The sequence below is a fragment of the Alternaria hordeiaustralica genome (genome assembly GCF_023758085.1).
Source record: "Alternaria hordeiaustralica strain BMP 2776 chromosome Unknown scaffold_2, whole genome shotgun sequence".
NCBI lineage: Eukaryota > Fungi > Ascomycota > Dothideomycetes > Pleosporales > Pleosporaceae > Alternaria > Alternaria hordeiaustralica.
The window spans coordinates 115,619-131,239 of record NW_026056774.1 but is presented as its reverse complement, the minus strand read 5'-3'; the positions used below and the strand labels follow the sequence as shown (position 1 = coordinate 131,239).

Here is a 15,621-nt window from a genome sequence, read left to right as displayed (position 1 = left end):
ACCCAACCCAACACCCAGGATCCAGTCCACCTCTTGAGTCCACCAGCACCTATCGCACAGCCATATTCTCGACATTCTCAAAAGCAAAGCTCGGGTACCCCGGCTCAGCAGTAGCAGCCTGCGGCGGAAGCTCCGACCGTGCATCACCCTTGCTACCATCTTCCTTGATCACAGTACCATCCTTGCCACCTTCACCAACAGTGACGATCTCCACATCAACACACTTCTGAACAGTCTGCTTCAATCCAGGCACCATAGCGCGCAGGGTGTCCAGCTCATCGAAAGCGAGTTCGCGGTTGAGAACGACATCCTTGGGCTCGCCGTTATCGAGACGGCGCTTGAGGCCGTTGATGAAGGGCATGGCTTTCTTGGACTCGGACTTGTCGATGGACTTGCTGATGGCTTTGATGTCGAGGGTGTCGGCGTCGCGGACCATGTCGATGTACTTTTTCTGCCAAGCGGGCCATTCCTTTGCGGCGAAGATGATGATCTTCTTCTCTTTCTTGGGGTCGAAAGTAGCTGCTTTGCCCTTGGATAGCTTCTTGATGGCGTTGCCCTCTGCTGATGTAATGTTCGTCTGTGTTTGGCGGACGAATTCTCGGGCGGCTGTGAGCGAAGCGTTGGGCTCGGGAACCTTGGGCCACAGGGCTTTCTGGACGGTTTCCTTGTTCTTGAGTACCTCGAGCCAGATGTATTCTGACCAGTGAGGTGCGATGGGGGTAAGGAGGAGGGCTTGGAGTTCGACGAATTTCTTGACGAGGTCTTGGTGCATGCCGATGCCTGCTGCCTTGGTAGCCTCACGGTAGAAGTCGCGCGCGCTGGTGAAGTCGTAGAATCCTGATTTGAGGGCGAGCTTGTAGAACGTGTTGGAGTAGTGTCCGAAAGCCTCGTGGATCAAAACGTTCATCTCGTTATCGAACATCTTGTCAAAAAGAAGATGCTCGCTGCCGCTCTGTCGCTGGATGACGTCCGGGTTCTTGACCGATCCCGACGTCCTCTTCTCCATGTATGCGGCCGCATCGGGAACGTAGATGGCCTCGTTCATCAAGTCCTCGCACCATTTGCGGAGCTCAAACAGCTTCAGGATGTTGGCGTTCGCGACCGTCTCTTCAAAGTTGGCGTCTGTGATCTCGTCTCCTGCGTCGGCAAGTGCGATACGTGTAGCGTCGGCACCAAACTTCTCGACAGCACCAGCGATGGTCAGGAAGTTACCGGTAGACTTGCTCATCTTGTCACCGTTTAGTAGCAAGTGACCGTTGACACGGAAGCTGCGTGGCCAGTTCTCCTTCGGGAAGATGGCGGTATGTACGTAGAGGTTGAATGTCAGATGGTTCTGAATTAGATCCTTACCACTGGTGCGCATGTCGAGCGGGTACCAGTAGTCGAAGTGTCGTCGCATAGTTTGTAGGGTCTTTGTGGGGATGTCGGATTGTGGGACATCAGAGCGGTCGCGCAGAGCAAATACGTAATCCCAAGTTTCGTCGGTGAGCTGATCGGGCTTGACGCCGAGAGGTCCGGGCTCCTTTCCAAACATATCCTTGTGTAGAAGGTGGGCGAAGGAGTAGTAGGCCTGGTAGATTGTGCTGTCGGACAAACTCTCAACCATCACACTTGGATCCCAGGGTACCTTGGTGCCGAGACCATAGGAGCGAGCACACGCCCAGATGCTGAGCCAGTCAACAACTCGCAGGAATTGGTTCTTCGCCTCAGGGTAGTAGAGGTTGAGTTCGCCCTCGATGTGTGAGCGGACCTTCTCGGCCCATTCGCCGTCTCCGCCATTTGCTGCAGTGCCGTAGTTCATGTACCATTGGTCGAGAAGAGCTGCAACACAGTCGTCACCACTTCGGCTCATGACCTTGCCGTCGGGTTCAGCGTACGGGAAGGCGTGACCAGCCTCGATGAGCTGCTTTCGGACGAGCGGCTTCGCTTCTTCGACAGTCTTTCCGCTAAAGTCACCGTGTACCATCTTGCCCTTGTAGAAACCTTCCTTGTATGCCTTCTCCTTAGCATCGGCAAGTTTTGCAGAGTCCTTTGGTGACTGGATCTTCATCTCCTCTACCAGGCGTTTCGCAGTGAGGTTACCGTATGAGGGAGTTTCGATGATAGGCAAGAGATCTTCGAACTTGACCCATTCCTTCTGGATACCGTAGTACTCGGCTTTCTTGGCAAGATCAAATGAGGTGATGTAGTCATCTGGTGAGTCTGATGGAACACATGTGACGACAGCCGTACCCTTGGTGTCCTTGACGGTCTCCATAGGAAGGATGTAAACATCCTTGTGAACGGAAAGAGGGGCGTTGACGACAGTACCGACAACATCCTTACCAGGGAAGGTAGCAACGATGGAGTACTCGCCCCACTTGGCAGTGGTGCCTTGGTATGCCATGTTCCTTGCGGCTCTCTCGCTGAGGACGTAATATTCGGTGTCGGTTATCTTGACTAGGGAGTAGTTGATCGCAGGTCCTACGAAACATGAGGTCTGGCCGTACATGGTTTCTGGGCGGAGCGTGGCTGGAACGAAGTAGCAAGAAGCGCCTTCGGGTATGGCACCAGCATGAGCCTTTGCGGAATCTGCCCACTTTACAACCTTCATCTTGAGCGCGGTGTACTCCTGGACGGTAACACCTTCTCCCGACTGCCTGTCGTGGTCCATGCATGCTTGGCCATCCTTCGGACTGTAGACAGTGTAACGCTTTGCGAAGATGATCTTTCCCAGGGCTTTCAGCTTGCGCATCTGCCAAGCAACAAAGTTGTCGTAGTACGGGTTCGCATCGGTGGTGACGAACTGACGTCTCCAGTCTATCCTGGCTCCGAATGCTGTGAGGTCCTTCTTGGCTAGTGGAGGGAAGAACTCGATCCAGTGGTAAGGATCAGAGAACTTGTGGATCTCCTCAAGGGGAATGCCCTGGGCGAGCATGATTTGGAACTGGTACTTTGTCTTGACGGTCTTAGCGTTGGCCTTGCCTTTCGTAGCCTTGAACTTGGTGATGTCGGTCTTAGTCTCGGCCTGTGTTGGCGCTGGCGGCTCTGGTACTGAAGTCTCAACAACATCTTCGACGGGGCAGCGTTCGAAGTTCTGTCCGAACATCTCGACCTCTCGGACCAATTTGTCTGCGCACGCCTTGATTGGCATACCAGTCACATGGTAACCCAATGGGAAGAGAGCGCGAGCACCGGTCATCCTTCTGAATCCAGCGGTGAACTCAACCTTACTAGCGGTGAAACCATGTCCAGCGTGAAGAGTGCCGTTCATGTATGGGTATGCAAAGCAACCGAACCATTTGGGGTACTTCTCGTGAAGTTCATCCGGTGTGGTGGTGTCAAAGGGTTCATCTTCGAGAGATGGGGCGTCGGGGTTGAAGACTCCCTGCTCTTCCCATGACTTCTGGTACTTTTTCTCCTCGGCGATCAATGTGTCGCGCTTTTCGGTGTTCTCAATCTTGAGTGTCTTTGACTCAGCCTCTTGCGGCTTGAGCTGCTCTAATGTTGCGGCGACAGCGCTCTTTGGCGCGTCGCTGAGTTTTGTGGCCTCCGCCATCACGACAATTCCAGAAAAGTGAAGAACGGTCGTAAAAAGAAGTGGTAAAGAGCGCGAGAACAAAAGTGTGGTGTTGTGGAGGGGTGGTGGGAGGATGGTGGCCAGTGCGTGCGGACGGGGTTAGTCACACTTTTTTTCGGTTCGCGCGAATTGTGGGGCGGTCTAGTCGGTGCCTTAACTGTACAGAACGTCAGTCAAGTATCCTCAGGAACAGCACCGCGAATCCACAAGTCAATCGAACACCCCTGTCGCCGTCGTCGAACCGACAAAGCCAGCGACCATGCTGCGCCTCATCAACCGCCTCCTCGGCCGCCACGAGAACACACTCCCGCCGTTCGACTTCGCGCGCAACAAGTACCCAGCCAAGAAGAAATGGCCGCCGAACCTGCGCGCCCTGACGGAGAAGCAGCAGTTCCGATTCGAGCGCAAGTTCAAGCGACGCATCAAGGCGAAGTCGATACGGCCAGAATGGAACAAGTGGACCAAGGTGGTGCAGTGGAGCATGATCAGTTTCATCGTCGTCTACGGTGTCTTGTTCCACGACTTCCGCAAGGACCCGATGAATCCAAGGCCGGGCGAGCAGCCGTTTGAGGGATTGAGGAAGAGGATGTGGGGGATGTTTGGGGGGTTCTATACACATACGAGCGAGGAGGTTAGGTCTCCCATAGCGGCGGGAGAAAGTCCAGAACGGAGAGGTAGTCGCGACTAGCCGCTGCGCTGTAGTGAAGAAGGTTAGCATATGGAATTGAAGAAGAAGAATTGATACAATGGCTTGACCTGCGAAGGATCTATCAAGCGAAGTGTGGAAAGGGAGATGGAGCAAGTGACTTGATATCTCTTGGAACAAGATGGAAATCACCTACCTCCAGACGGGTGGATACTTGGGGGCATATCTCATCCCCCTCGGTGGCCGTGGTAAGACCGCCGGTCTCGGTCCGCGCGACTTGCCAAAGTTAGTCAGTTTGCTAAATGGTCTTCAGGTAACAAAGGACACTTACGTCCCACACCCTGTGGTGTTCGGCCCAGAGGGGCTTGACGAAGCACCAGCGCTGGCGGCCGTCCACCTTATCACACGTTCTGATTACGGACTCCGAGAAGTCCAAATAAACGTGGGCGGTGGCCCAGTGCCGGTGCACGCCCGTGGTGCCGTACACAAACCTCAGCTCCACGGTGAAATGAGGCTCCGACTCCTGGTGCCAGCCTTCTCTGACGTACACCTGGGTTCCCGTCGCCCCTTGGGGGAGACGGGCCTCATCCCACCGTCCGAAGGCGAACTGGTCGACGACGGAGGTTCGGTCCCAACGATTGGCCAGATCGTTGTGGATCCCCACCTGGACCTTGGGGTCGATGCCGTCCCGGAAAACAATTCCATAGGCGAACTCCCTGTACCATTGATCAGTATGTATACTTCAGGCTTATACTTGACATTAGATGCAGTAGCTGCTCTCGTGTCTGAGGTCTCCTGGCTTCAGTTTTGAATCAAGCCTAATCTTCTGTCGGGTGGATGTCTGCCTCTGAATGTAGTGTCGCTGGTTTGAGAGATAAACCTGTGTCATGCAGTATGATTTGGGAGTCGAGTTTGAAATCCTTTCAATCGAGCTTCAGCGAGCAAAAACCTATTCATCAGTCTCGAGCTCTTTACGTTGTAGAGCAAAACTTACCATTTCTTCTTCCTCCATCCACTTCGAAGCATCTCAGAACTGTTCAGCTCCAAATCCATCTCTTTCTTGCTCTGTGTAGCTGTCTATCTCCCCAGTTCCGCACCACTGCTTCACCAGTTCCCATGTTGAGCTCTTCCCATCCAACCATATACTCCCCTTCCATACCCCCCTTCCCCCAAAACACGCACGCACGCAAGAAACGCCCAAAAACAAAACAGCAAAAGACCAAAGAAAGACACATCACATACCTCTGCCAATCCGCCCTCCCCCACGCTGCAGGCAGCGTGGCCGCGTCCAGAAAACGCGGGCCGGGCGCAGACACCGGTGGTGGTGGCAGCGGCGGCGGCCCCCCTGGGAAGACGAGCGGGAGGACGAACGGGTTGTTAGCCCCAGGGTACGCCATTGTGGCAGCGGCGACAGAAGTAACGCCCACAAGTGAGCGAGGAGACGGCGGGAGGCAGGGAGCAGGCAAAGCAAGAGCGAGGAGACGACAGCGGCAGCAACAGCGGCACGGAAATGGTGGTGGGTGGGCGCGGAGGAGACGGTGCTGGCTGTTGTTGAAGGAGAGGAGAGGAAAGTCACGCTGGGGGGAGATATCATAACATAACATGGTAAGGCACATTTTTCACGGTGAACGGGGATCATAACAAGAGCGTTTGCAAGACGCGCGCGTTTCCATGGTGAAGGGAGATGGGACGGTGCGGGGGAGGAGCGGAAAGTCGAAGTGAGCGTGGAAGAGACGGTGTAATTTAAACGTGCAAAGTGCGAAGTGCAATGTAGATGTATGCTCCTCACCTCGCTGAGGAGTGGTACGCTGGATGGTATGACGGGATTTGTAGACGCCAGGCCGGGATATGATTTTCAACATGACAGAGCCTCGTGTTGTTGTAAGCTTCTGAATCAGGCCTGGTGATGTCGTAGATTCAAAGTGAAGTCGATGTAGTACTCAATAACCATCATGTTGAGAAGTGACCTACAAGGTATACACAACATATATGAAACGATATGAACAAAGTCCATCCGTCGTCGCATCCACGTGCAACGAGAACATTCCTACTTCGTTTCTCAAATCTACATCACATCACCCAAACCGACAAGTACACCAGATTAGAAATTCGACAAATTCGTATATACTCAATGCAGTATCTCTACCCACATTCCGCTCAGTGAACATGGCCATAGAAGCAGTCCATCCACCATCCCAAACACATACACATGCTAAACCATCTTGCTTACACATCGATCAAGTTGTCGTCCTGCTGGCCCTCGCCCGAGTTGTCCTTGGTATCCTTGCTGCCCTTCTTCTTGTCACCGTCGTCACCACCCCGACTCCTCTGGTAGTATTGGTCGAGCACCTTGGCTGGGATACGGTTGAGGAGTTCCTTGGGGTAGATACGGAGCAGCGACCATGCGAGGTCGAGAGATTCGTGGATAGAGCGCGACTCGTAGGCACCCTGGGCGATGAAGGAGCGCTCGAACTTCTCGAGGAACTCAAGCGATAGCTTGTCTTCTGAGGACAGGGCCTCCTCTCCGACGACTGCCTTCATGGCAGCGGCGTCACGACCAATGGCGTACTTGGCGTACAGCTGGTTGGAGACATCACCGTGGTCCTTCCGTGTGCGGCCCTCACCGATGGCAGACTTCATGAGACGGGAGAGGGATGGCAGGACGTTGATCGGAGGGTAGATACCCTTGTTGTCGAGTTGACGGTCAATGAAGATCTGGCCCTCGGTAATGTAACCGGTCAAATCGGGGATGGGATGTGTGATATCTGGCGCAATTAGCTTAGCACGGAGTAACATAGTCGCAGTACATACCGTCGTTAGGCATAGTCAGAATGGGAATCTGAGTGATAGATCCGTTACGGCCCTCAACACGTCCAGCACGCTCGTAGATAGTCGACAAATCCGTGTACATGTAACCGGGGTAACCACGACGACCGGGCACTTCTTCTCGGGCAGCGGAGACCTCACGTAGCGCATCGCAGTAGGATGACAAGTCCGTGAGAATGACGAGGACGTGCTTCTCGAGCTGGTAGGCGTAGTATTCGGCGGTTGTAAGGGCAAGACGGGGAGTAATGATACGCTCGATGCTAGGCTGGGTTAGCTAGGATAGCAGTAGCGCATGCATGTTCTACTTACGTAGGGTCGTTTGCCAAGTTGAGGAACAGAGTGACACGCTCCATACTGCCGTTCTCCTCGAAGTCGCGCGTGAAGAAGCGACTGGTCTCCAAGTTGACACCCATAGCACCGAAGACAATGGAGAAGTTGTCGTCGTGGTCGTCGTGTACACCCTTGGAGGGCTTTCCGACAAGACCAGCCTGTCTGCAAATCTGCGCGGCGATTTCGTTGTGAGGGAGACCGGATGAGGAGAAGATGGGAATCTTCTGTCCACGGGCGATCGAGTTCATCGTGTCGATGGCGGAGATACCGGTGGAGATCATTTCTTCGGGGTAGACCTATGCAGTGTCAGTCCCATAAACGAGAGGTGTCAAAATAGGTACGTACTCGCGAGTACGGGTTGATGGGGCTACCGTTGATATCAAGGTAGTCCTCGGCGAGCACCTTGGGGCCTTTGTCGATAGGCTTTCCTGAACCATCGAAGATACGGCCCAACATGTCCTCGGACACACCGAGCTTCAAGCTGTGCCCGGTGAACTCGACTTTGGTCTGCGACTGTTAGATATAGTTCTCTTGCAGAGGACTGGGTGTAAGTACCTTCTTGACATCGATACCAGATGTGCCTTCGAAGACCTGCGTCGCAATTAGATCGAGTTGCCGGGAGAGTTGAGCATGTCGCAATTTACCTGGACGACGGCGCGGTTGCCTACAGCTTGTGTCAGTGTTTCGGCGCACTATCAGGGTCGGAGTAGCTTACCTCGAGCTTCAAGGACCTGACCAGAGCGCTCGGTGCCATCGGGCAGAGTCAAGGACACAATCTCGTTGTATCGCGGGAATTTGACCTATCCACCACATGTATAAGCTTCTTGTCACTCCGTCTCATGGGTCCAAGCTACGCACATTGTCGAGGATGACCAATGGACCGTTGACGCCTCCAATAGTGTTGTATCGTATCCTAGGCGTCACCGAGATCATGCGGGGGTCGACAACTTCAGGCATCGTGGCGGTATTGGGCGGTTCGGAGAGGTGTAGTATTGCTCGGCGTTAGATCGAGGGCCGCGGTCGGTCTGTAGCCTCGGAGATCGTTGGGTGACGAAGTTAGAGGTCGGCCGTCCAAGTGGGTTGGGGAAGCTCTGACCAGGATGCTTTAGCGTCTATGCGACAGATGACGCTGGCTGGAGGCTCGGCCTTGGCGCCTCACCATCGCGACAGACGGCCTCGATTTCGCATGAATTGAACATGAGTTGTAGTCTGGGCTTGTTTTCATACTGCGCGACGGGACAAGTCTTCATGTCAGATCAAGTACTAAGAAGACAGAATCCTGGGGTTAGGCGGAGCTCAGCAGCTATAAACAGAGTGCAAGAGATTCACGGAAGAACATAGAAATGTAATTTTCGGAACTCATGGTATTCATTTGCTATATATTGTGTCACACTATCTAGACCCAGACATGCCACCATTTCCATCGTGGTCGCCGACCAAGGATCTTTTGGGGTGCTTATTATCACAGCGTAAAGGACATTATGTATCTGTTTGAACTTGTCAGTATTTGCAAAGCGAAAATCTCAGCAATGACAGGACAGAGTATATGAGGGGTCAGACATCCAAGGAAGGTATTCGCGCTCATTGTCCATCGGTCTTAGGTTCGATTGATGGCTAGCGTGGAAACTGCGAATGTGGAAATGTTTCATCATCCCCAAGGGAGGAAGAGTGTGAGGAAAAGAGCGACTGACCTTTGATCATACTAGGCACGCCATGTAGCTGGTGTTAGCAGTCAAGCAACGCGCGTACGTGTGCATGCCCATGGCGTTGCGCAGCAAGACTGTTTGAGTCTGCATTACGCGCACGTGTAGCAGTGCAGTCCTCACAGGACTAGTGTAGTGTTGTGAGGATCTCGATCTATTGCGAGTGCGCACGGGGCGACAAAGTGCAAAAAGGTGCGCGGCGATGAGAGTAAGCGAGTCTTACTGTACTGAGCGATGTTAGCAATCTGACGTGCAAAAATTGCTAAAAGGGTCGCGATAGTGATGGAGGTCAGACGACAGTACTGGCAAGTAGCAGGCGCCCGGCGAAGGGCACCCGAACAGCGCTGTTTTCTTCAAGGTCGAATCGGTAAGGAAAAGAAGTTGCTGAAGGTATAATCTTTCCACAAAAGCAAAGAAAAAAGGAGTCGACTTACGTTATAGAGCGGGCTGGCTTCGGGCCTTTGCGAAATCGCATGAAGCGGTCCGAAGCCAGTGGTTGTTCGCAGTCTTCAAGACATGCAGAGTGAGGTGGTTGTCGAGAGAAAACCAGAGACGCGGTCGAAGAAAAGTAGAGCGCCGAGCTAGCGCGCCGCCAAGATTTCTCTCATCACGTGCACACCCGAACGGGCAAGGGCATTATTTGGAATCGTCATCCGGCCAGCAAGCATCAGCAAGGCAGGTCAGCGTGGTCGCAAGAGACTGCAGTGAGCGCCCGCCCGAGTGCAGCATAATTCATCACCCGTCGAGCGCGTTGTCCTTCTGCTGCGCGGTGCATATTGAGCGTGAGTTGGAGTCGGGATAGATTGGGCAGCCCAGCCACGCAGCTTTTCGCGCGATACCGAAACGGCCCCCTAACCTGCGCTGATCTTCGGAGAGGGCCATGCGCCCATCACCTCTCACCACACGAGAACTCCACCACTGACGCCCGCGTCCCTGGCACCGTCCCTGGCCCTGGATCTATACTCGCACCGGTCCCATCGTCGCATAGCACGGCATCTCTAGACACGTTCGCCGCACTGCCTCTGCTGCCCCCCAGACGGCCCATCTCACGTTCCCACTCCACCGCTCTGCTGGCGGGACGGATGCGACACGATATCACCCGACACGACACCGCGCCAGACGTGGCTGCACACCTCACCACCCCCTCGCCGCTCCTGTGAGTATCGCGCTGCACTTTGCGCGACGTCCTCCGTGACCCTCGCCCTTTTTCCTGTAACCGGCAAGTGCCGCCTGCCGGCCTCATCGCGCCCATCGCGACTTCTGCGCGGGCACTTCCTCAGCCTCCCATATCGGCCACACCGGACCGCACTTCGACTTTCCATCGCGACCACCCAGCACTCTTCAGTTCCCATTGGCATCGACGCGAATTTCCGCGCACGCATGACTTGGACGCTGTAGCATTGCTCCGCCTGTCTCGTCGCCGACTCGGTCGTTCTTCGCATCACGCGGACCCGTCTTCTAATCTCGACACCTGTCGCATCCCTTCTACCTGATCCATTCCCGCGTCCGCGAGGCCACAGCCCGCACTGAAGAGCCGGCAAGATGATGACAACGAGCTATCCACACAATGGGGGCATGCAACCCCAGGGCATGCAGCACGCGCACCCAGGCATGGGCGGCCCAGGCCCACACCCAGGACAGCCTGGAATGCAGCCCGGCATGCAGCACGTTTCCGGTCCCAATGGCCCCGTCAGTCAGGCAGGGCCCATGATGGGCATGCAGCCGGGCATGGGTGCCAATGCGCATGCCCTCTCCCACCTACAGCCGCAGCAGCACATGTTCCAGCAGCAACAGCAGCACCAGATGAGTGAGTACCGCCGCTCCGTTGCATGGCAAAGCATTGGCTAACAGAATCGATAGTGAACCCTGCAATGATGCAACAGCAGAGAACTGCCCAACAGGCCTTCATGCACCGTCAGCAACAACAGGCCATGCTTGCCCACCAGCAGGGCGGCATGGGAATGGGGTTCCAGAACCCCATGGCAAACTTGAACCAGGCACAAGCACAGCAGCTACAAGCAATGAGAAATGGACAAATGGGGCAAGGACCGTTCGTCAATCTTCCTCCCCACTTGCTCCAGCAACAGCAGCAGATGGGCCAGCAACCCGGAGGCCCGCAGCACCAGGCTGCCATGGCCCAAGCAGCCCATCAACAAGCTCAACAGCATCAGCAAATGCAGGCGCAGCAACAAGCGATTGCGATGCAACATGCGCAGTCTCAGTCGAGCAACCACAGCCAGGCAGGGAATCAGGGACCGCCGCCAACCACCCAGCCCCAGCAAGGGCCTCTTCGCCCTCCATCCGCGATAGGGAGTCACCAGGGACAATCTTCGCCAGCTCCTCAACCTACACCCCAACAGCAACCACAACCACCGCCCCCGTCACAGCAACAACAACAGCAACAGGCACACCAACAGCAGCAGCAACAACAGGCTCAACAACAACAGCAGCAGCAGGCGCAACAGCAGGCTCAACAACAAGCACAGCAACAGGCACAGCAGCAGGCGCAACAACAGGCACAACAACAGCAGCAACAGCAACAGTCATCCCAGCCACCACAATCAGGTCCAGTGCCACAACAGCAGACGCCAGCTCCGTCTCAGCCGCCAAATCTACCTCAACAAGCGAACCAGCAGGCCCAGAACCAAGGTCAGGTACAACGGAATCCGGCACTAGTACAGCAAGCGCAGGCACAGGCGCAAGCGAACGCTGCCCAAAATCAAGCCCGTCAAATGGCCATGATGCAGCAGAAACAAGCACAGAGCGTATCCTCAGGCCAAGGGACGCTTAAGCTGTTGAACTTTGTGGAGCAAATAGGGAACTTCAATGCCTCGAACAACAACATTGAGTGGTGGCAGGCCTTCGTGGATAGGTTCTTCGCCGAGTCTGGGTCTTTCGTCCACGTCGTCTGCTCCTCAAGTACAGAGAGAACGAAGCAGTTCGAGATCGTGTATGCTGCTTTGCCGCGGTACTTCTACACCCTCTTTAACACCGACGTCACCAACTTGCAAATTACTCTAGACGGGGCGGCCGAGAAGACCTCAAATGGTGAGCTCAAAGTGACTTGCGAGCGAGCGAAGTTCATATACACATACAAGAACTCCTGTCAGGTCGTTTACCAAGGCAAGTTGACTGCATTCTGGTCTGGTTCAGACAAGATGGAGTGGTTGGTGTTCGAGGGAGCGAGCCATGAGCAATTCATACCGCTCAATGCGCTGAAGCAAATGTTTGTCCAACCGTCACCGAACCAACTAAACCCCAACCAATCGCCACGCATGAAGAACAAGAAGCAAGCACAGCAGCAACGAACCATGCCAGAACCACCAGAGGCGTATCTGCCTATCAACAAGTTGATCAGCGCTAGCACTACAGACTATGGTTTGCCGCACGGCTTGCAAAGCTATCTCGAGGTAAGAATCTTCTCCACTTTTCCCTCCTCGGCATTGACACTGACATCAGTTTCTAGATCTACGAGCCAATGAACCACATGTCAAGCTTAATGGTGCACTACCTCGAAAATCCCCATATGAAGCCAAGCGAAGCGTTGGAGTCATGGAACAACAATATGTCGAATAGCCAGGGCGCTCTGCAAGGCCCGCAACACCCGAATCAAGGGCCACAGCAAGGACAAGGCATGCCACCCAACATGCAACCCGGGCCTCGACCAGGAGGGCCTGGCCAACCCGGTCAGATGTTCATGTCGCCCGCCATGCAGAATTCCCTGCTTCCCAACGGATCCATGGGGGGTTCACCTCACTTCCAGCACACACCGTCACCCAACTCGCAGCCCATGATGAAACAGCAGAGCACAAGCTCGCACACCATGAGCTCGAACACGTCTCCCAACATGATGAACAACAAGCGGCGGCGGAGTACAGCCAAAATGGAAAACGACGACGGTGGCGGAGAGATGAACGGCGCGCCCAAGGTCAAGCAAAGCCCAAGAGTCGGGGGTAACAAGAGGATGAAGGCAGGCCAATAGCCTCCATCGCTTGTCCACCTGCCTTCCCTCCTTGCCGGTGCCTCTATGCGATGCCTCGTTCCGCTTTCTTCGCATCTCTATCTCTTGTATAGCGCGGCGTTTGAATCTCTCATACTACTCTCAGTCTCGATTCTCATATCGTGCTCTTGTTCTTTCACAAGTCTTTCTCCCTTGGCGTTAGATCTCCACACTATTACCCCATTTCAACTCGGGTGGATCTTTCCTGCTTTGCTTTTGCTTTTGCTTTGCTTCTGAGACTTTTGCTGGCGTCTGGGGGGGGGGCGTAATCTTTGCTGTTGTTGTTACTACTGCTTGGTTATCACATTGTATCTCCTGTTCCATTTCTACCTACCCCTCTGTAGGTTACATAATTCGTTCTTGTACATTATCGACGATGAGGTGGAAGTAAAGGCTGTATAGAACGCAGCTTCAAGAAGGAAAGAAAGAAGTGGTCTTGTTAGGGGCCCTTTTTTGGTGGCTTTTTTTTGGTCTTTGTTTGGAAAGATGGGGGCCTAGTCAGACGATTTGTACGGCCCCGTTCAGTGCATAGGCGAGATATGTTGATGTTGAGATTCATTTTTATACGGAATTCAAGACGTTATGACTTCACCTTTGACCCTGGCCCTGAACAGACTATGCAAGGTTGTTTGCAGTTTACTGGTTTTTGTAGACATGACTGAGACGCGTTCATCGAAGGCGTGCACTCCTCGTATACATTCTGCCCATGTCAGACTACTTCAGTGCCTGCCTATCGACCTATTTGGGGTTTCCGGCGGGTTGATAAACCGTATACGGTTCCGGCGGTCGAGAACAGCAGTCCTCCTCGGGAGACCGACCTCGATATTCTTCGAGACATTTCCGAATGTCCGCCGCTGTGGGTCTCCCACTGGGCTCTCGACAAAGCATACGTATGACCAGTAGTATGATTGGTTTATGCACCAAGTCGGACGACACCCTGAACAGCTTTGTGCGTATCCACTCTGTCACTGATTCCAGGTTCGCATGGAACGATTCGTCGTGCTCATCACCTTGTCGGGCATCAGCTAGACCCTGAAGATCCAGACAGCCCATGACACAGAGGATTTCGAGAAAGACACAGCCGAGAGAGAAGATATCGGAAGGTCGGCCTCGTGGTGTTTCATCATATACTTCGGGTGAACAGTAGCGGGGTGAACGTGCAGTTGGTCCATCGGTTTGACTGTGATCTTGTGACGCAAAAGAACGTGACAGTCCGAAATCAGCAAGATAGAGTTGCCACTCGGGCTGTTGATCGGATTTCACCTGTCTGACGAGTATGTTTTGGGGCTTTATATCCATGTGTTTCGTTGTTTTCTGATGAATATAACCCACAGCTGAAGCAAGGCATCCTAGCGCTATACCGAGGAATCGTCTGTGCGCGTCGGATTCCGTAAGGCTCAGGTCATTGGCATCTTCTAGAAACCTAGCAAGGTGCATGTCCGCGACCGGGTACATCAAGATGGAGAAGTTGCGACGTTCAAGATACGTGCCGACCAGCTGAACGATGTGAAAATGTCGTAGCCTCTGCAGATGTCGGACCTCACCCATAGCATCTGAAACCTTCCATTTTCGACTGCATCTCATAGTCTTGCGTGCAAGTTGTATCCGACGGCAGAGCACCCGTTCTACAATCGCGGTATTGGACGATCCGAGATGCGATATGAAGGACAATGGGACAACTTCATGGGGCGCAAATGTAACGTGCTGACCCTTTCCAGACCAATTCAGCTCTCGATCAAAAGGTTGTATTATCTCCTGTTGGCGAAGTGTCGTGTAGTAATCTGTATGGATCTCCACTAGCGGCACAGATAGTTCGGGATTCGGCGGTTCGTCCTCGCGAACTGTTTCGACCCTAGCGGCCAATGAATAGAAAGTGGAATTGCTGTACTTCGACGACGTACTCCCAAGAGAAAATCTGCTACGGGCTGTGATGAAGCTTTTCTTAGAGCTGACGATGGACGCTGGTCGGCCAGACTGTACTTGATGTACAGCATTCGAAACTTGACTGGTGTCGAGTTGTGGTAATGAGGATGTTGAAGTAGACGCGGATTTCACATGTACATCTACGATTCCCAGGTCCCGTAACTTTCCAAGGGGACGCTCTAATTGCGCGTCAATATAGCCTGTTATGAATAGCCAACGTAGCAGGTCCGCTGAACGCCACGACGAGGCTCTTATCGTGCAACTGATGGTAGTCTTTTTGCATGATCTCACGCCACGGGGGATTCGGGTCTTCCCAGGTACTGGGGGCTTCGACCCAGTAATGTCGGTCCATATAAAGTTGACTCGCCTGCTAGGCCGAATGGTTTGTCCAGTGATATTCTTGACGTAGTATTGATATCCATAGGAAGGTATTTGTAGTGCGACGAACGTTGAGGTTCCTGCAGGATCGTCGTCGGTGGCATTCGTCGATGGGGCGAGTGGCTTTGCGTCTTCGTCGTCTTCAAATGGTCGGTTCATCATAACATGCTTCTCGAGCATGGCGTGCATCGCACGTTCCGAAGACGTGGAACTCACTTCAGCGCGTTCAGTGGTCATTGTCAAAGTCCAGTGTGAC

At 53.8% G+C, this 15,621-nt stretch overlaps 4 protein-coding genes across 4 annotated transcripts; 2 read left to right on the top strand and 2 right to left on the bottom strand.

The window, feature by feature from the left end:
* Window positions 1–49: 49 nt before the first annotated feature.
* J4E84_001522 (uncharacterized protein) lies at window positions 50–3,538 on the bottom strand (the record flags this gene model as incomplete). The annotated part of the gene is made up of 1 exon (XM_049384154.1): window positions 50–3,538. One exon carries the CDS (start codon window positions 3,536–3,538, stop codon window positions 50–52), a length of 3,489 nt encoding a protein of 1,162 aa, XP_049247510.1.
* Window positions 3,539–3,818: 280 nt separating this feature from the next.
* J4E84_001521 (uncharacterized protein) lies at window positions 3,819–4,247 on the top strand (the record flags this gene model as incomplete). Its single annotated transcript, XM_049384153.1, has 1 exon — window positions 3,819–4,247. One exon carries the CDS (start codon window positions 3,819–3,821, stop codon window positions 4,245–4,247), a length of 429 nt encoding a protein of 142 aa, XP_049247509.1.
* Window positions 4,248–6,431: 2,184 nt separating this feature from the next.
* VMA2 (Vacuolar ATP synthase subunit B) lies at window positions 6,432–8,318 on the bottom strand (the record flags this gene model as incomplete). Its single annotated transcript, XM_049384152.1, has 8 exons — window positions 6,432–6,970; window positions 7,017–7,291; window positions 7,341–7,657; window positions 7,707–7,868; window positions 7,917–7,952; window positions 8,006–8,025; window positions 8,077–8,161; window positions 8,220–8,318. 8 exons carry the CDS (start codon window positions 8,316–8,318, stop codon window positions 6,432–6,434), a joined length of 1,533 nt encoding a protein of 510 aa, XP_049247508.1.
* Window positions 8,319–10,606: 2,288 nt separating this feature from the next.
* On the top strand, window positions 10,607–13,046 carry J4E84_001519 (uncharacterized protein; the record flags this gene model as incomplete). Its single annotated transcript, XM_049384151.1, has 3 exons — window positions 10,607–10,871; window positions 10,925–12,474; window positions 12,531–13,046. The coding sequence occupies 3 exons, from the start codon at window positions 10,607–10,609 to the stop codon at window positions 13,044–13,046; spliced, it is 2,331 nt and encodes a 776-aa protein (XP_049247507.1).
* Window positions 13,047–15,621: the final 2,575 nt, after the last annotated feature.